Source organism: Physeter macrocephalus, chromosome 15 (genome assembly GCF_002837175.3).
Source record: "Physeter macrocephalus isolate SW-GA chromosome 15, ASM283717v5, whole genome shotgun sequence".
Lineage (NCBI taxonomy): Eukaryota > Metazoa > Chordata > Mammalia > Artiodactyla > Physeteridae > Physeter > Physeter macrocephalus.
In genome coordinates this window covers 80,786,101-80,806,415 of record NC_041228.1, presented here as the reverse complement: position 1 = coordinate 80,806,415, position 20,315 = coordinate 80,786,101, and the positions used below count along the sequence as shown (strand labels likewise).

Genomic DNA, 20,315 nt, shown 5'->3' with positions numbered 1-20,315 from the left:
TATTAAAATAAATAATTATGGTAACTTTAACTGAAACACTTCCTCACTTTTTACTTATTTTGTATACATTTATTGATGCTTGATTTTCTGGAGGATTGGGGGGAAAAGACTGATACGATCATTGCTGCCAAAGTGTTTGCAGTTGAGTAGAGGAGAAGAAATGAACACAAATGATAGATTCTGAATATGGCAGAGAAAGTTCACTGCGGGACTTTAGAATATGTTTCTTCTAGCTGGAATAATTGAGGAAAGCTGAACAGTGGAGGAAGTTGCCTTTGGAATGAGCCTTAAAGGACTGGCTGGTAGGATTTCAGAAGGTGGTGATGGGGATGGAGAACATTCCAGATAGAGAGGAGAAAAGGTGAGGAAATGGAGGGGTATTTGGGAAGAGCAAACAGTGTGTTTTGATGTAACATGTTACTAACCCGCTGTGTGTGTCATCGGGGTTTCTAAATTGGTTTGTGTTGAGTGCACATTGCTGTTGGCCAGTGCCAGTTGACTCGCCATGGAAATGTTCTGGCCTCCATGTTTTCATCTATAAAATATGTAGACAAGGCTGATTCTTGCATATTTTGTAGCACTGCTGGCAACAGACCTGTTGTTTTATTCTTAGGTCTTTCTCAAGTTTATGACTTTCTGTTTTTACTCAAAATCTTTTTCAGACTGGAAATTTTTTTCTGCATTGCATTCCTTACTCAAAGGCTCCATTTACTGCGCACCCTGCAGTGACTCTTGGAAATATGTATTGTATGTTTTTTTGACTTGTTGGAAAGAACACAAATATGAAGTTTTTTTTAGTCTTTGGTTTTGTATACTGTTTGCTGCCTGTGATGGGAGCATTTCAACTGTTTTGCTCTTGGGTAGAGTTTAGATTTCCTTTTGATTTTTTATAAAAGAAAAATGGTCAGGTAATTAGCAATGTTAACTTTAGAGAATGAATTAATGTATGTTTTGCATTTTCTGGTATCCCTTTGCAGAATCCGTGCACTCTGCTAAACTAACAAGTCCCCTCTTCCCTCAGTGCTCTGACGTTTCCATAAGGCATGTGAGGAAGGAAGTAAAATCCTGATGGTTAGAATTCTTGATGTTTTATAACTTGGTATTTGTAATGAAAACCTTGATTTTCACTGCCTGTGAACAGTATCACCATGGTCTTTTTGGTAAAAGTAAGTGCTTATAATTTATGAGCATTCTTATCTAATGAACAGCTTGAAGACTGGACAGTCTGAACTGGGTGGAGTATACATTCGAAATTATTTACATTTGGTTTTTCTCTAGTCGCTACCTCTAAGAGACTTTAAACTTTAAGAGTGTTTTGGAGTTTGTGCATAAGACCCCCCATGATTTTGTGGGCTGTCCTGTAACCTAGTTCACAAGTCTCTCTCACCCGGTTGGGGTCCTCAGCAGGACCCCCGAGCTAGCTGTTTCCTGGTGTCACAGCCACAGGAAGCTCGCTGGGTTGCTGCGCCCAGTGGGAGCCGAGGCTGCTGTAGGGTCGGATGGGGCTAGGCCTGCTTGCAGGGGGCGCAGAGACAGGATGCTGCCCCCTGCCGCTTTCTGCTGGGGGTGGGGTGGGGGGCTGTCTTGGAGCAGGAGGAGCAGGAGGCACCCCTGAGAGGCCCTGTCCTTCCAGCCAGGCTTCCCCGCCTCCTGAGGCCTGGGGTGCGGGGTGCAAGTGGGTGGTCCCAGCGCTCCTTCAGCTGCTCAGCTGCCTTTGAATAAAACCTGCAGGGGCGGCATCTCGGCTTAGCTGGGTTTTCTTTGGAAGGCGCCAGATTCAGAACAATTTTGTCCCCAGCTTTAGGGTAATAGGAGAATTCCTACCTCAACATTCTGTTACTTGGTTAGTTGTTTCTCGGTTTTTTATATGTTTTTTATATGTTACTGAGATCCCTGGTTTTTTGTTTTTCCACTATTTATTTGGATTTATATAATTCGCAATTTTGTTTTTCCATATATGTTTGTGTTTTAAATTTTCTAAGCAGTATTTTTTAGTATTAGATGTTTAGTAACGTTTCCAAGTTTCCTTATATGTATACTTACTTTAGAAGTCTTGAGAATTCAATGAATTAATAGTTAGACAATAAGAGAGTATCTGTAGTACATAATTAATAACCATTAGTTCCTTTTACTACTCTCTTTTCTGTCACTCTTTTGTTAGACAACAGAAAGACTTGGCTGTTAATTTAAAATCCAGGGGTGATGAAATTAATCCAAGGTACCAAAAGTTAGGATGTTTAATCATTGTAGGCTAGCTTAGATTGAGGTATAATTTGCATATAGTGAAATGCATAGATATTACCATGATTTTCGACAAATGGAGCTTGTTGTCCGCCCCCATGCCGAGATACAGAACGTGCCTGTGCCCCCAGAAGCTCCCCATGCCTCTCCCTGTCCCCACCGTGCCCCAGTCACTGCTCCCTATGCCCTAGAGTACTCTTGTGTGTGTAGGGCTTCGTGCAGTGTGTGTGCCTAGAGGCCTGCTTCTTTTGACTTGGCATATGATGTCTCGGGATCAGCCGTGTTGTTCCATGAAGTGGGTAGTGGTGTGTTTCGCAGAGATGCCACAATGGGCTTATCGCTTCTGATCGCAGTACTCCCTGGCCATTACAAGGAGAGCTGCTCTGGTTACAAGTCTTCTTGTGAACATAGGTTTGTTTCCATTTCTCTTGGATAAAATGCCTAGGAATGGGATTCCTACGTCGTAGGGGAGGTGTGTGCTTATTTATCTTTATAAGAAAATGCCATATTGTTTCCAAAATGGTTATACCATTCCCTACAACCAGCAAAGTACGAGAGTTCTAGTTGTTTCCGTGTACTTCGAGTATTGTTAACAGTATGGAATTTCTCAGGGGCTATTTAAGAAAAAATTTTTTTCCTTTTATTTCTTTTTTTGTTGAAGTCGAGTCGGTTTACAATGTGGTGTTAGGTTCAGGTGCACAGCAGAGTGATTCAGTTATGCATACGTATGCATCTGTTTTTGTTCAGATTCTTTTCCCTTGTAGGTTATTACAAAATATTGAGCGTTGTTTTCCCCGTGCTCTACAGTAGGTCCTTGTTGGTTATCTATTTTATGTATACTAGTGTGTATCTGTTAACCCCAAACTCCTAATTTACCCCTCCACCTGCCACTTTCCCCTTTGGTGACCATAAGTTTGCTTTTTATGTCTGTGAGTCTGTTTCTGTTTTGTATATAAGTTCATTTGTATCATTTAAAAAAAATTATTATTATTTTTAACACAAGTTTTCTAGAGAGGCTGATGTGCATGTGATTGGAGAACGACAGACCAGATGATTTCCTTGACCTTTAGTCCTGTTTAAACCTCTCCAGGTCCTGGGCATATTATTAATATATGTTTGCTGTTAAACTTGGATGAGATTTATCCAGCTGTTTCTTTCTTAAAATATTGAAATATTTAATAATATATGTATAAGATTGTTGTATACATTTTAAATTACGGTAGTTTAATAACCCAGACCTGACCTCCACTTGGGAGAACTCTTACTTAAGGGAGAGGAAGCTGTGGATCAGTTGGGGTAAGTGAAATCTATAGATGGTTAACTTCTTTTTTTCCCATGTTTGTACAGGAATCAACAGGTATTAAATTTGTCACTTCCATTTATTTTTTTACTTTCTTGTTTTAATTGCACACTAATAAGTTTACCGAGTGAACAGAAGCTATAAGGATAAAGAAGAGTTAATTGTAGGCATGAAAGTAAGCCTTGAAAAATCTAGAAGCATTAAGACTGGTAGCTGTAAAATGGCTGTTTTATAATATGGTAATGTTCCACTTCTCGATTAAGAAACCCTGTTTTTAAATGATGTGGAAAAATAAAAGTTGGCTATTGTATCTCTGAATTTAGATAATGGAATTTAATGGACCACAAAATGAATGAAGTAATAATGTGAGTGTAACTAATAAGAGGCATGAATTAACTGTCCTCGCGCTGGACGATGGTGTAATGTGGCGTTTACACCAGGAGATACACTGATTGCTGTATCAGTGGGGTCACCATATCATTCATTGTCCAGCCAGATCCTTTTGAGAATGAAATGAAGTATTATTAATAATTAATACAGGAGCAGTAAGAATAAACAGAATTGTCCTGGAAAAATGGGAACCTTTATATATGTGTGACACAGGTAAAGCCACAAAGTGGACTTTTTAGTAAAATCTGAATTTAAGTGGTCCGTTTTTTCCTTTTAATTTGTTATAGGCATTGTGTGTACCACAAAAGCAAGTTCTGATCATTTTGATATTACTTTGTAGAATTATTTACTTTTATAAAATCTCTACTTTTAAGTGTGCTTGCTGCCTTTTTTCTAACCATATAGATCAAATAAATTTGTAGAAAAGTAAATTCTTGATCATACAAGTGGTAATATTAAGTACATTTATATTGTACTTTCCCTCTTGATTAGCACTTCAATATTATTATTATTTTTCCCTTTCAGACAATATTATTTTTGCCTTTCAGACAAATTATGAAAACAGAATATATAGCCTGAAAGTAGAATGTGGACCTAAATACCCAGAAGCACCTCCATCAGTTAGATTTGTAACCAAAATTAATATGAATGGAATAAATAATTCCAGTGGAATGGTAAGTTAAAGTAGTCATTTTATTCTTACCTAACCTGTAAATATATAGTCAGGAGAATGTTAAAACAACAACAGCAAAAGGACCTTTGTTTAGCGGAAAGTCTAAAACAGTTTATCTCATGTTGTTTTTCTCTTTTGAATGGACCTTTCCTTAAGAACCTTTATGTACTAGCCTAGATAGAGGTGAGGGTTTTATTAATTGCTTCAGTAGTCATATTTCAGCTGAATCCTTATTTGGTGATAAGATAGTCATTATTTCTCTTTGAATGTTATTTTTCTTTAGGGTTAAGGTACATTGGTGAGATTAAAAGGATGAATATTCATGAAGAGGAGGTTTTTCTTTGAGGAACAAGTATGTCTGTACGGGAACAGACAGTCGTGGTTGAGCATGGTTGTTTAAAGCAAATAAATCAAAATGATGTGCGCTACCTGACTCACAGAAGGAAGTGAGCGGAAATAATTTCCAATACGAGTCTTAGGTTCACACGGGTATTAGAACTTGAAGTGCAGGCTCTTGAGGTGCCGTGTTGAGAGCACCCTCGCATGCAGAATACACGGTAGGAAGCATGATAACGTGATGATAGTAGCATGAACATCATCTGTCATAGGAACAGAGTGTTACCTTAACTTCTGTGTGCGCCTCCTTATCCCGTCCCCGTGTTCCCTTTCCCCAGCAATGGTAGTTAACATCTGGAGCATTTCTTTTATATTCTCTCACTTTTTCTTTATAGTTTTAGCCCAGGTCTCACATCTATACAGCTAGCCTTCCTTCCTCCCCCCTCTTTCCTTCTCTCCCGTCCATCATCCATTCCATACCGTGAGTTTATACCATCATCTCCAGTTCTGTTCCAACACTGCAGGGTGTTTTTCAGATTTCATCCTTTCTATGCTTGTAGTTCTTGCCTTCAGCGGTGAGAAACCTGCCTTCTGTTGTCCAGTGTGTTTACCTGCATGTGCTCAGTCCCTCTGTGTGAAAGCACACTTCCAGCAGCAGGCTGGGTCCTGGACACACAGCTGGCCGTCCGGCCCCTACCCCACCCCAGGGCCCCAGGTGGGCTGGCTCCTCCCTGCTGGGTGCACCGGACAAAAGCATGACCCTGACTGGAGGAGCGTTATTGGGCATCTCAGCCCTGGACCCGCTGGACCGCTCCCATACCTCCCTGCGTGCGGTGCGCCAGCCCGTGCTGGGCCCCGAGAGTCCCCCCTGCCCTGCATGCTAGGGCATCAGCCCCGGGACATGGATTGTACAACGTGTTGATGCATTCGGGTGTAATAATCATCTCACCTTGTGGTTTCTATCTTTACACGTGTTTCTTGTTTCTTGCCTACTTTTGAAAGGGCTGTTCTCAATTCTTTTCATTGTTTCTGTTCTTTCAGTGGTTATTCTAGAAATTACAGCGTGCATACTTAACTATTTCTGCGTCAGGTAATATTAAGAGATGTGATGGAAGCAGGATTACGAAACAGTTTGAATTTACAGAAGGGATATTGTGTAGGGAATTTCTTTTATGACATACAACTTTGCCTTTATGAGGAAGATATTTTTGTGACATTTCTTTACCAGGAATAGCTGTTCTTCGCAACTGCTGGTTTGTTTTCATATTATAGACTCTGCAAATTAGGTAATTCACAGTGAGTTCTACATTGCTGTGGGAACTAGGAAATTCAGGATTAAAATTCAGACCTGCCTTACGAGCTTACCTGATCTCATTTTGGACATTATGCCTCCTTCTCTGCCTCTCCTCCTTAAACCCTCTACCATTAAGGTCTGTTAGTCTTTGTTGAAAATGTAACTCGAGTCCAGTCTTACTTTTCTCCTTACCTTGCCACCGAGTGAATGTCGGCCATCATCTCTTGTCTGGGCCCTGCACAGCCTCTGATTCTCCTGCTTTACCTCCCCCAGTCTTTACAAAGCAAGCAGCAGAGGGATCTTTCTGAGGCACCGGTTGTGTCCTGTCGCTTCTGTGCTTTAAAATCCTGCAGTGGCTTCAGCCGCACGTGCACACTCTGCCCTGGCTCCCTGGGGGCTCACGGTGCTCGCTGCCCTGCACACCTTTCCTTTGGCCTCAAGACCGTTGCACTCTCTGTTCTTCCTGGGTGGACATCCTTATGGACTCTCTCTTCACTTCCCTGTGTAAGTGTCTCTCTCAGAGAGTTCTGTCCGGACTCCCAGTCTGAACTGTGTCTGTTTTGTTACTCTGCTACAGTCACTCTTTTATTCTTCCCTGTTGTAGCAGTTACTATAAATTGATTATCATTTTTCTCTTTGTTTTTATTTTTGGCGTTTTTAAAAGAATTGTTTCTAACACACAGGCAGGTTTTAGAGAATGATGTAACCAACATCCTCCACTTACCCTCCTCAAATCTTAACATTTTTGTCTTATTTGTAACAGGTCTTTTTTTTTTTTTTTTTTTTTTTTTTTGCGGTACGCGGGCCTCTCACTGTTGTGGCCTCTCCCGTTGCGGAGCACACGCTCCGGACGCGCAGGCTCAGCGGCCATGGCTCACGGGCCCAGCCACTGCGCGGCATGTGGGATCGTCCCGGACCCGGGCACGAACCCGCGTCCCCTGCATCGGCAGGCGGACTCTCAACCACTGTGCCACCAGGGAAGCCCCTGTAACAGGTCTTTTTTTTTTTAAAGAAAGACTGCATTATACAGAGTTAACTTTGTCTGTGCCTTTCCCGGTTTCCCCTTCCTCTTTCCTCAGAGGTGGCTGCATCTCAGATTTGGCATTTATCATTTCCATGCATGGTTGTGTTTTTACTGTGCACGTTTGTGTATGCTTCTATGTTGTATCCCTTTTGTGTGGACTCACATGTCAGTGACTTTTGAACTTCATCCATGCTATGTCATGCAGATTAGATTGTTCCTTTTTATTGTTTAATATTCCATTTGCTGGGGATTTAGGTTTTCAGTTTTCACTGAAAAGATTGCTACAGTGAACATTCTTATACAAGTATTCTTATACCCTAGAACACACTTCTCAGGACTGGGTGTTTCTGGGTTCCAGTAGGTTATGGATCAATATTTTTTATAAAGTACAGTGAAAGTGAATTACTAGCAAAATGAAATTAAGAAGAAAATCCAAGCTCAGATTTTTTAAGATAAAAGTTTCTCCGTCAAATTGCTCTAGAACTCTAAAGGCTCCTCTGAACTTCTGTGTTTATCTTGTGGTGGACCAGTAAAAATCAGTGCAAGGCCTTGGGCTATTCCATGCAAGGTGCTGTCAGTGGTCCTGCTCTAGGGCGTTCCCCTAGAAGTAGGAAGTCTGCTGAGGTGGGGTCTGGGTGGGGCTTGTCTTCAGCTTGACTGACTTCTGCCCGGGCTCTTCCAGGGTTGTTCATGTCTGTCATGCTCACTGTGTGTAGGCGCCTGTGACTGTCCGTCCCCACCAACGCTGCATATAGTCAGGCTGGAGTGGGGACCCGGAAGCAGAGAAATTAAGTCCTGGTTTAATTATTGGAGCGTAGGTGTGTGTATAGAGTGACTGGGTTAAGCATCAGGTTTTCTTTTGACTGATATTCATTGTGGTTTGATTTGCATTCCCCTAGTTAGGCACCTTTTCACCTGCTTATTGGCCATTTTTTTTTTTTTTTTTTTTTTACCCTCTTTGGAGAAAAGTCTTTTCAGAGCTGTCTAAAATGACAAGGATTTATTGTCTCACAGTCTTTGTGGGCTGGGACTGTGGCCCAGGGCCTCTCACAGGGCTGCAGCCCACATGCCAGCCTGTGCTGTGGTCTCTGCTGAGAGCTCGACTGAGGAAGGATGCAGCTCCAGCCTCACTCACGTACGTGTTGGCAGTAGTCAGTTCTCAGTCAGGCTTCAGTTCCTTATACACTATAGCCAGAGGCCACAGAGCAGTTTACAGCATGGCAGCTGGTTTCCGTCTGCAAAGCAGGGGAGTGAAAGCAAGAAAGAGCAGGATGGAAGCCGGAGTATTTTTGTAGCTTAACGTCAGAAGTCATATCCCAGCGTTCTGTCCAGCCCACACTCCAGGGAGGGGTGAACAGGACGTGAATGTCAGGAGTTGAAGATCTTCGGGAACCATCACAAAAGCTGCTGTCTTAGTTGGGCTGCTGTCACAAAAATACCATAAACCGGGAGTGGTTTGGACAGCAGAGATTATTTCTCACAGGCTAGAGGCTGGGAAGTCTGAGATCAGGGTGCCCATGTGGTCGGGTTCTGGTGAGGACCCTCATTCTGGGCTGCAGGTGACTGACTTCTTGCTGGGTCTTCACAGGGAGGACAGAGCAAGTGCCAGTCTCGTTCTCTCCTAATCCCATTGTGGTGGCTCCACCCTTGGGTCTTCACCTAAACCTATTGATAATTACTTCCCAAGGTTCTCAGCTCCTGGTACCTTCCCGTGGTGGTTAGGGTTTCAGCGCATGAGTTTTGGGGGACACAAACATGCAGTCCATAACAGCTGTCTACCACGATCCACTTTGCCCACATTTTAATTGAGATATTTAGCCTTTATTATTAAGTTCTAAGAGTTCTTAATTTACTGAACAAGAGGCCCTTGTCAGGTATATGATTTGCCTGAATTTTGTTTCATTCTGTGGATTGTCTCTTTGCTTTCTTGATGTTTTCAACACAAAAATTAAAAAAAAATTTATAGCCAATTTATCTACTTTTTCTTTTGTTGAAAGTATTTAGTTGTTATATCTAAGAAACCATTGTCAAATCCAACGTCACAGATTTACTCCTGTTTTTTTCTAAGAGTTTTATTGTTTCAGCTGTTAATTTAGGCCTTTGATCCATTTTGAGTTAAGGGTCCAGCTTCATTCCTTTGCACATGAATGTCCAGTTGTCCCAGCACCATCTATCGAAGAGACTGTCCTTTCCCCATGGTTGACACGCTTGTCAGAGATCTTTTGACTGTACATGCATGGATTTACTTCTGGGTTCTCAGTTGTATTCCATTCCATTGATCTGGGTTCTCAATTGCATTCCATTCCATTGATCTGTATGTCCATCCTTGTGGGAGCACCACCCTTTGTTTTTGTTTTTGTTTTGTTTGTTTGTTTTGGCCACCTGCGTGGCATGCAGGATCTTAGTTCACTGACCAGGGATCGAACCCGTGCCCCCTGCAGTGGAAGTGCAGTGTCTTAACCACTGGACCGCCAGGGAAATCCCACACCCTTCTTGATTACTGTAGCTTTGTAGTAAGTGTTCTTTTTCATATTGTTTCGGCTATTCTGGGTTCCTTGCATTTCCATATGAATTAAAGGATCAGTTTGTCCAGCTCTGCAGAAAAGAAAAGAAAAGAAAAGAAAAGAAAAGGCAGTTGAAATTTTGATAAGGATTGTGTGAAATCTGTAGATGAATTTGAGGAGTATTGTCAGTGACAATAAGTCTTCTGATCCATGTACATGGGATGTCTTTGTCAACAGCTTTTTTTATAGTATTCAGTGTACATGGCCTACACGTCTGTTTCTTATCCTATTGTAAATGGCATTGTTCCCTTGAGTTGATTTTCAGATCATTCATTGCAAGTGCACAGATGAGGTTTTTTTTGTGGATCCTGTACCCTGCAGCCTTGCTCTACTTGTTTATTCCCTCCAGCAGTTCCTTTAATGGCTGCCTTAGGATCTGTGTACGAGGCCATGGCATCTGCGCATAGAGATGGTTTCACTTCTTTCTTTTCAAAACCTTTAATTTCATCTTCTTGCCTAGTTGCCTGGCCAGAGCCTCCAGTTCAGTGTTGAGTAGCAGTGATGGCAGCAGATGTCCTTGTCTTGTCTTATCTCAGGAGGAAAGCTTTCAGTCCTTCACCATTGAGTGTGCTGTTAGCTGTATATTTTTTGTAGGTGCTCTTTATTGGGTTGATATATGTAGTTTGTTGAGTGTTTTTATCATGAAAGGTTGTTGGATTTTGTCAAAGCTTTTTTGTGTCTGTTGTGATAATCATGGTTTTTGCTCTCTGTTCTGTTAATATGGTGTATTACATTGATTGATTTTTATATATTGAACCAACCTTGCCCTTCTGGGGTAAATCCCACTTGGTTATGGTGCATAATCAAATTCTTTATATGTTGCTCAAGGTCAGCCATAGGTGAGAGTTTATGGCCTTCTCAGGTCTTTTGAGCCTGTACAGCCCTGCATATGTGTGTCTCCTAGATTCACAGGCGTGTGTTGGAACTTTTCAAAGCCTCACTGGACATCTCATTTCCCAGCTTTCCTGTGAAGTATTTGGTCACCTTCCTGCTTTCCTCTTACCACCTCCTCACCCAGCAGAGGTGTTAAACAGTTTAAGCAATTTCTTTAATTTAAAAAAATTTTTATTTTTTATTGAAGTATATAGTCGATTTACAGTATTATATTTGTTTCAGATGTACAACATAGTGATTCAGTATTTTTATAAATTATACTACATTTAAAGTTATTACAGTATAATGGTTATCTTTCCCTGTGTTGTACAGTACATCCTTGTTGCTTATTTTGTACATAGTAGTTTGTGTCTCTGAGGTGTCACACAATTGACACTGGTTATTTTTGGCAAACACCAGGTGGAGGGGTGGGCCGGGGACCAGGTGGTCCTCCGTGGGTGAGTTCTGAGGTCAGACAAAGAGAAATCTGTGGGAGGGGTTTTCCAGGGAACTGCCAGGCAGGCCGAGAGATGGCAGGTACTTGGGGGTGAGGCTTTGAAGGAGCTCTAGCCCCATCCTGCCAGTTTCCTGCAGTGGAAGATGAATTTAGCACAGTGCGGAGAACACGCGGGAGAGAGAGATCTGAAAGCAGAGGTCAGGGTTCGCGGTTCTTTCCTTAATCCTGGTGGAGGTCATTGCCCAGACTTTGGGTCATGGCATTGGAAATGGAGAGAAACCTCTGACCTTATCAAGAAGGAGTTGGTAAATATGTTTACGTGTAGTTATTTTATATAACATTTGTTTATTTCTGATGACCGAAGTTCACTACACGTTTACAGAAAAGCACCACACAAAAAGGACACAATTTTTTAGGAAACACCTGTTGAAGAAGGAATATTTTCCCTAAGTATTATATGAACCAGTAGTTTCATAATGTTTGCTTTGTTAAAATAGAGCCAGGCTATGATTTTTTTTTTTTTTTTTTTTTTTTTTTTTTTTTTTTGCTGTACGCGGGCCTCTCACCGTTGTGGCCTCTCCCGTCGCGGAGCACAAGCTCCGGACGCGCAGGCCCAGCGGCCACGGCTCACGGGCCTAGCTGCTCCGCGGCATGTGGGATCTTCCCGGACCGGGACACAAACCCGTGTCTCCTGCATCGGCAGGCGGACTCTCAACCACTGCGCCACCAGGGAAGCCCTATGAATTTTTAAAAACACTTTGTATCAAAGTGTGTCTAGTAAATTGGTGCCAGACCCCTTTAAACTTGGTAGTTAATTTTACTCTTTTTTCCCCCTCCTTTCAGGTGGATGCACGGAGCATACCAGTGTTAGCAAAATGGCAAAATTCATACAGCATTAAAGTTGTACTTCAAGAGCTGAGACGTCTAATGATGTCCAAAGAAAATATGAAGCTTCCACAGCCACCAGAAGGACAAACATACAACAATTAATTTTAGTGGATTTAAAACTTGTCTTAAATCAACAACCTTCTATTCATGTTAATGTCTTGATTAAATATCACAATGCAAAATACCCACACATTAAGTAAGATAATTCCAGCTGGTAAACATGACCTGGACATCTGTAAGAGTATATTTAATATATGTACACCCATTATGTTTTCAGGTAACAGGAGGAAAATCCAGCACAGTTTTTTTTCTTGTTAAGGCACCGTCATTTAAGCATGAACCTGGAGTACTCAGAGTGGAACTCAGGTTTCCAGGTGGAAGAACAGCGAGAAGTGTCAGATGGCTGTGCAAAGCAGATGTGTTTCTGAAGAGAAAGCTCAAGAAGGAAAACCCAGAACGGCGTGCTCTTGCTTAGTGAAAGAGCTTCCGTTGAAATTGTCTAAAATAGCAGGTACAATGAATATTGTCACAAAATGTGTTCATTTTTGAAGCAGTATAGGTGCTGACTACCAGTAGTATCAAAAATACGTTCAGGATTGTTTTGATACCTGTATTTATAATAAAATTGTTGTGGGGAGGTGGACGGATTTCCGTCACAAGCTGTTCCTGGGTGTTCCATGTACCAGACGCGGTGAAGAGTTGTTTACAGTCTTTGTTGGACAAACCATGCATTTACATTTAAGTGAAATCAACAAAAAGGAAATAGATGTATGGATATGTGATTTTGAGATTAACGTTAGTCTTAAATTGTAAATAAAATGTGGAATGTGTCCTCAGAAACTGTGCCATTTCTGTTATATTGATGTGGTATGTGTACAGTAACTTGCTGAGGTAGCAGAAATTGGAATTACTGTAGCCTTCCCCTATACACACCTTTTATTATTTATCCTATATTGTATACTTCTTGCAAATTGGAATTTGTGGAGTATTTAACAGTACAGATTACCTAGTAAGTGTAATTTCTTGTTAGGAGAAGGAGGAATCCCAGGTATTATGTTTTGAATTTGATTTCACCAGAAATATTGTTAAGAAAGATGTTTGGGTTCTAGCAATTTTTATAGAATTAGAGATTGCAAATTATCCAAATATACGTTCCAGTTTTTCTTCATAATATCTGCCCCCAGTGCTCTTAGCACTAACTGGGGTTAGTTTTGTTTACTTATCCTTTGCTTTGGCAGCTACATAATTCTGAATTGAAAGTCCACCTGTGCTCTGCTTTTACCAGAGTGACTTGAGGCTTTCGGTCGCCGTTTTTCATCTCAGAGCGCTTGGGTGTACTACTTTGTTGAAAATACCTCTCTCTTATGGGTTCTGTCTTCTGAAGAAAATAGTAAGGTGGTCATGTAACAAGCACAGATTTCTCAACCCTGACATGTTTTTATCGAGTGCATTCAGAGTTAAAGCTCTGAGCTACCTTTTCTTGGCCAGTAATACTTTGAAGTCAGCGGCAGTTTATCTAAATTTACTAATTTTAATATGGCTTTAATTATCAACGACGTTTAAAGTGACACATAGAGAATGTATACATACAAATTAGTGCAAGTGTAATTTATTAAAATAGGTTTGAAATGAACTATTACCTTGGTTTACATTCTTAAAATTTTTAAGTGGTTGAGATTAAGTGGAATTACACTGATATCCTATGTGAGAGTGGTAGTTCCTGACAGTCTAAATCGGTCTCTGGTGACCCCTTCCCCACTGGGAGAGTGTGTCCTATCATACGTGGGTGCTGATAACCATCTGAATGCTGTACATTGTTTCTACATTGGTGGGCTGAGACCCTGGGCACCTTGACCTCTGGTCCACTCTCCTTTCCCCGCACCCACTGTTGTGAAGGACCCCCCGAAGGTGTGTCTTGCCTTCGAAATCTGTTTGAAAGGCTAGCAGGTGAGACTCTAGGGCATGATCATGTATTAATAAAGATTACAAAAGTAAAATATTTGTCCTGTTAGGTCAGTGTTATGCTTTAATGGTTTTAATTACTAATTTTCAGAATCCCTTATTTAAAAAATATTTTTTCTAGTATTTTAAAGTAATGGCATTTGTTGTTACAGGTTTATGTGTGACTTTTCGGGATTTTGGAACATAAACATTTATAAGAGGTGGTCAATGGTATTTGAGTCTTTTGGGTGTAAAATTTTTTTTAAAATTATAATTTTAAATTATCTTTTTAAAAGAATTTATCACACTTCAAATTTGAGTAAGTGCTTGGGGAGTGAATTAGTTTGACTTGCATATGGTTTATTAGTCTGGATTACTTAATACCAATTCATTAATTTAACTATTTCCCACTAAGTATATATTGTTATTGATAAATATGCATGAAATTCATATTGTTTTGAAAATTTAGAGTACATGGCTGGAAAATATCAATGTGTTTCCCACCCCGGATTTGGTGTGTGACCATGTGGGCGGCTCTGGAAGATGCATCGTGAGGTATAGACTTTGGTCAAAGCTGTGTTCACTCTTCTCGTGGGTACACAGCCGTGCTTGCATGTACACGCTCAAGAGTGTAAGTGCAGATGATACTGTCTAGTGTCATGAATAACAGTTTGGGGAGTTACTTAAGGAATTTTTTCCCTCAGATTTCCTCTGTAAGTATATTTTTTAGACATATATGTGTAGCATTAGAGTATAATTAATTGCTGGGAAGGATCTAAAAGGCACTGACTTCACTCTTCTGAGAAGTAACAATATGGTTTTCCAGTAACAACTTGATTGGCTTTTGGTTGTGTTTACAAAAAGATTCCAGCTCCAAAGATTTTGGAAAGCATTTGTATTTTGTATATAAAACAAACGTTATGAAAAGCAGTGGATGCAGCGTATTACAGGCTTGATAGGGGCGTTAACAGTTAATTCCTACCCAGTACTGTGTTTATTGACAAGCAAAATGTATGGAAATAGAATATCTTTTATGCTAAAATGAATATGCCTCTTTGAAGTTACTAAACAGTAGATGGGAATCCTATCATAGGTCGTACTGAAAATGTTGGTTATTTTAAAGGTACAGTGGAATACTGAAAATAAAAGATACACCATAAGTATTTTCTGAAGAGAAAATTATTGAAGGTATTTGATGACACAGAAAATAAATGACAAGTCAAAACTGTCATCCTGTGAAATCAGGGAGTTTGAGGGAATCATGGAGTGAGTACGTGATTTTAAAGAATCACTGGATATGAAGAGGTTGCCCATTGTGTTTACGTACATCTCTAATGGGACGTTCTCACCTAAAAAATTCCGAAAGGTCCTCTGCATTTCATTTTTACGTGTAATCTAAAGATCAGTACAAGATTTTTTCTGCAACTTCGTTTATGAATCAGTGATAAAAGCCGGATAGATTTCATTTTCTTAACTTAGAAACATTCCAGGAACAGGAATCATCCTTTCTCCAGTGGGTAGCTGACCAGATACCATGTAAGGATTGTGCAGTGACCCTCTGCTCCAGATGTAGACTTAACCATGTGAATTCTTTTATCTTGTCTTAGTTGAGTACTGAGCAGCTGCTGACATCTGTCTGAGATTTTGGCAGCCAAAAGATTATACAAAAGTAAAGGTAATATTCCACCTCCAAAGGAAGACTAATCTCTGGCACTGAGAAGCCAGTAGAAGTGAGAAACCCCGTGGTCAGTAAAGAAGCAAATCTTTGAATTCATTGAGAGTGAAAACTTCCTTGCTTGTTCAGTGCAGTTGAGTAAAATATTGTTCAGAGATTATGGGGAAACACTAAACAGTTGAGTGTGTGTATTCTTCCTTCACCTGATATAATAGCTTTTTTTTTTTTAAACAGGCTTTTAACAATAGATAATTTTACAAAGTAATCTGGAAAATTAACAGTGTAATATAAAGTGAGGTTTCGACAGGACGCCTACATTAAAATGTAGTAAAATTAGTTATAATACTTAATGTCATGTTTTTTGGGTCCAAAGACTCTACCAGTCAACAAGCATGGTAATTGTGAATGCTTTATTACACAGGGTGAGATTTTATAGCCTTTGTAGTTTGTCAGCCCTTAATTTGAGGGAAAGAGGTAGATTTTCTCCACGGTGGATAACTGACAAAGAGAAATGTATTGTTTTACTGCTTATCAAGCCACATTGTCCAAATAAGTAGTGATTGCCAGATGTCCAGATTATATCCACTATCATAAATTATCTCTTTATTGCTGTAATTGAAAAAATCATCTTAATACTCAAGTGAAAGTAATTGAGTTCACAAGAAAAATAAAATATCTAATTGCCTGGGTTTCTTAATCTTGAGTAACATACGGACTTCTTTAAGGAGAAAAATAATTCTTTTGGACTCAGTATTGTCTTGAATTATTTTTGTTAAAACATTGTTTAATGCATAAAATTGTATTAATGCAAATGTATAAACTTCTTAGCCCTATAAAATTATAAATCAAATTAACACAATTACATAGTAATTAAAATGTAAAAAACTTTAATATTGAGGATGTTTTATTGAATTACTCTCTACTTGGAATGTAAATATTTTCGTCTCTTCTTGGCTTTCTGTTGTTGCCGTGTCTATACTAGAGAGTGCAGCTGGACCTCAGATTTTTCTTACCTTTTTTCTCTTGCCGAACTGGTACAAAAAACCTTTGTTGTGTTATCTGACCTTCATTTGGTATAAATACAGTTCCCGCATTAGGTCCCCCTCTGTTCTGTTCTGTTCTGTTAACCAGAGAACTAAAATTCCTGAGTCTAGATTTCAACTTTGAGACCACAGTTGTCTTAAACCCTTGATTCTTGAGAATTACTGCGATGGTCACTTTGCTGTGTTTGTGGCCCTGTATAGAAATAAAAATGATCTATGATTGGTGATGGTAGATGAGCTGATATATTAGTAAGATCATTTTAAATTTGGGTGACACATTTTAATCTGTTAGGTTTTAAAGCTTAGTGCTAAGAAGTGCTGAATACATTTATTGGTTTAGAAAATAAACCGCGGTTGAAAGTGGCTCCTCTCTCTGTGTGTGCCTCTGTACTGTCCCTCATCCTCTGGTGAATCCCCCTCACCTGTAATCTCTGTAGCTCCCTTTTGTCAGCCTGTGGCCACTGCTGTTCTTATGTTCTGTTTCTCTTGAGTGGATCCCTTTAAACCCCTTTTCCCCATCATTCTGGATGTGGTCCCCTCCCATCAGCCCCAACCATGAATTTGAAGACTGCTTATGAGAGGTAGCTCGCCCGTTTGCTGTGCTCTGGCTCCTTCCCGCCTGTGCCCTTTGTTTACCACCTGTGCCCTCACTACCTGGGTCCTCTCCAACCTTCTCTATCCCTGATTTGCAGATCTTCTCCTCACCTGTCACCGTTGTCCTCCTTGATACAGTGTCCTCGTGTGTGATATTTTTTGCTTCATTTGCCTCTGAGAGTTGATGTCCAAGCTGCCCATCACAGTAATAAAATTTTAATATTATTTATAAATGTATTCTAAGCATTTAATATTCTTTGAATTAAAAAAAAATCCCCAGAGTATATTGTTTGAACCTAAACATCAGAAATTGGGTGTTTTGTTTTTTGAGATATTTAAGATTATTAGAAATACCATTTTTGAAAACAATGTATTTGGCTACAAAGAAGTGTTAGAATCATTTATTTGTATTAAAAATTATTAAAATGACTGCCAGAAACTAGGTGACTTTTTATGCGATGCAGATTTTACTGAGTTCTGCTCAGCAGACAGGTTGGGGTGTGTTTTTCAGCCCTCCCTGTGTTAAGTCCTTGTGAGACTGCTTCTTTAGGACATAAAGGTAGACAGTACCACGGAGGTGATAGGTAGGCACCAGTTCTGTCAGCCTTGGTGATCGAGTGGGTGACGGAGTCTGTGGTCCTCCTCTGGGGCTCCTCACTGGCAGAACCCAAGCGCCGTTAGCAGTGAGGTTCTGAGCCGAACCGGGTCTGTAAATTGATCAACGAAGAGCAGCAGAGAGGAAGCTGATGGAAATCCTAGGGCCCTCTACCCTGTGGCTTTGGGCCACTTAGCCCTGTGCCCTTCAGTTCCTTCTGAGAAGGTCATGCTTATTACCCCATAGAGTTGTGGTGTCATGAAACAATATGAATGGTTTTAATCACAATCAGAATGATTAATCAGTAAGTGGTAGCTTTTAAAAATGTTATTAATCTAAGAGCATTCACTTAAATTATGTCAAGATATGCATTTGCATCAGGTCTGTCCTCCTGTGTAAAGGGTGGGCTAACTTTCCAAGAGGTTACGTGAGGTCATATAGGAGGCTTCATGAAGCCGCTAGTGCTTTCTGGACGAAGTTAATTTCTGCTTATGGTTGAAGGCAGACAGATGGGCTTCTGGGTGCTAGTGAGACCTGGCATGCCTGGCACCCCTCCCCCGTCCCAGCTGGGTGCAGTGGCCCTGGTGGATCCACCCCTGGATGGGCACCACTCCTGCCCTCCCGCAGTCATGAGTGTTATCAGTGCATTTACGATTGTTTGCATTGTTGTTCTGACCAGTGCACGTTACAGGTGGACCTGGAGGTGGTGTTGGTGTAGTTCATTCACGCACTCATCTCACACACAGGTGGGGCATACACCTCGCTGGCCACCAGAAACACACACCTCGACCTGAATCTCAGAATAGCCCTGTGGAGGCTGGACAGTCCCCCTGGGAGCTGACTTGGTGTGAAACGCTGCCGGGCTCCTTACGGGGGGGTGGTGACCATCACCTCAGTTGGATCCTCTTGTGCCCCCAGGGAGGGTGCTTCCTGGAGCTGAAACTCTGCTGCTCCAGGTGGCCCGCTGCATCCTACCCTGGAGGTGTGGGGCCCAAGGCCACCAGAGCCAGGAGAGGAGGTTCTGTCATACCTACACGTTCCTTGTTAAGTCGAAATGTAAATGACATACCATAAAATTCACCTTTTAAACTGTTCAGCCCAGTGGTTTTTACCATATCCACAAGATTGTGCAAACATCACCACTAATTCTAGAACATTCCAGAATGATGGCTATTTGGGCTGTTTCCATATTTTGGATGTGATAAGTAATGCTGTTACAAACATTTGTATATAAGTTTTTATGAGGACATGTTTTCATTTCTCTTGGGTGGATATACCTAGGAGTGGAATTGCCAAGTCATAAGGTGACTGTGTTTAGTCATTTGAGGAACTACCTGGCTGTTTTCCAAAGTAGTTGTGCCATTTTACATCTCTACCAGCAGCTCTCTGCTTCCTCACCAACACATTATTGTTTGTCTTTGATTCTAGCCATCCTAGTAGGTGTAAAGTGGTATTTCGTTGCGGTTTTTCCCAGTCACTAATGATGCTGAGCATCTTTTTACAAGATCACTGGCTCTTTGTGTATTTTCTTTAGAGAAATGTCTAATCAGGTCCTTTGCCCATATAAAAAATTGGTTTATTTGTAGTTTTATTGTTGAGTTGTAAGAGGTCTTATATATTCTGGATATTAGACCTGTATCAGATATATGGTTTGCAAATATTTTCTCCTGTTCTCTGGTCTGTCTTTTCACGGTTGTTGTTTTTTTTTTAATTAATTTACTTACTTTTGGCTGCATTTTTGGTCTTTGTTGCTGCGCGCGGGCTTTCTCTCGTTGCGGCGAGCGGGGGCTACTCTTCGTTGCGGTGGCTTCTCTTGTTGCGGAGCACGGGCTCTAGGCACGTGGGCTTCAGCAGTTGTGGCTCGCGGGCTCCAGAGCACAGGCTCAGTAGTTGTGGTGCACGGGCTCAGTAGTTGTGGCTCTTGGCCTCTAGAGTGCAGACTCAGTAGTTGTGGCACACGGGCTTAGTTGCTCTGTGGCATGTGGGATCTTCCCAGACCAGGGCTCGAACCTGTGTCCCCTGCATTGGCAGGCGGATTCTTAACCACTGCACCACCAGGGAAGCCCCTCTTTTCGCTTTTCTTGATACTATTTCTTTGATGCACAGATTTTAAAATTTTTATGCAATGTAATTTTTCTGTTTTTTTCTTTGGTTACTGTTAATTTTGATATTATGTCTAAGAAATCATTGCCTAGTCCAAGGTCATTGTGATGGTTAGTTGTGTTAGCTAGGCTAGGCTGTAGTAACCAGTTACTAAATCAAACACTAATCTGGGTCCTTTCAAGATATTTTGTAGATGTGATTAACATCTACAATCGTTGACGTTAAGCAGAGGAGCTTACCCTCAATAATGTGACGAGACCTCATCCAGTCAGTTGAAGGCCTCGAGAGCAAAAACTGAGGTTTCCTGGAGGAAAGTAAGTTCTG

The 20,315-nt window shown here is 40.9% G+C and overlaps 1 protein-coding gene across 2 annotated transcripts in view; it reads left to right on the top strand.

The window, feature by feature from the left end:
- UBE2V2 (ubiquitin conjugating enzyme E2 V2) overlaps positions 1 to 12,880 on the top strand; it is a 30,113-nt gene extending 17,233 nt beyond the window's left edge. For both annotated transcript variants that reach the window (XM_007106101.4, XM_007106102.3), the window contains exons 3-4: positions 4,480 to 4,605; positions 11,996 to 12,880. In XM_007106101.4, coding sequence (XP_007106163.1) covers positions 4,480 to 4,605; positions 11,996 to 12,142 — 273 coding nt within the window. In that variant the 3' untranslated portion in view covers positions 12,143 to 12,880. The remainder of the gene's footprint in view (positions 1 to 4,479; positions 4,606 to 11,995) is intronic.
- The last annotated feature ends 7,435 nt before the right edge of the window (positions 12,881 to 20,315 follow it).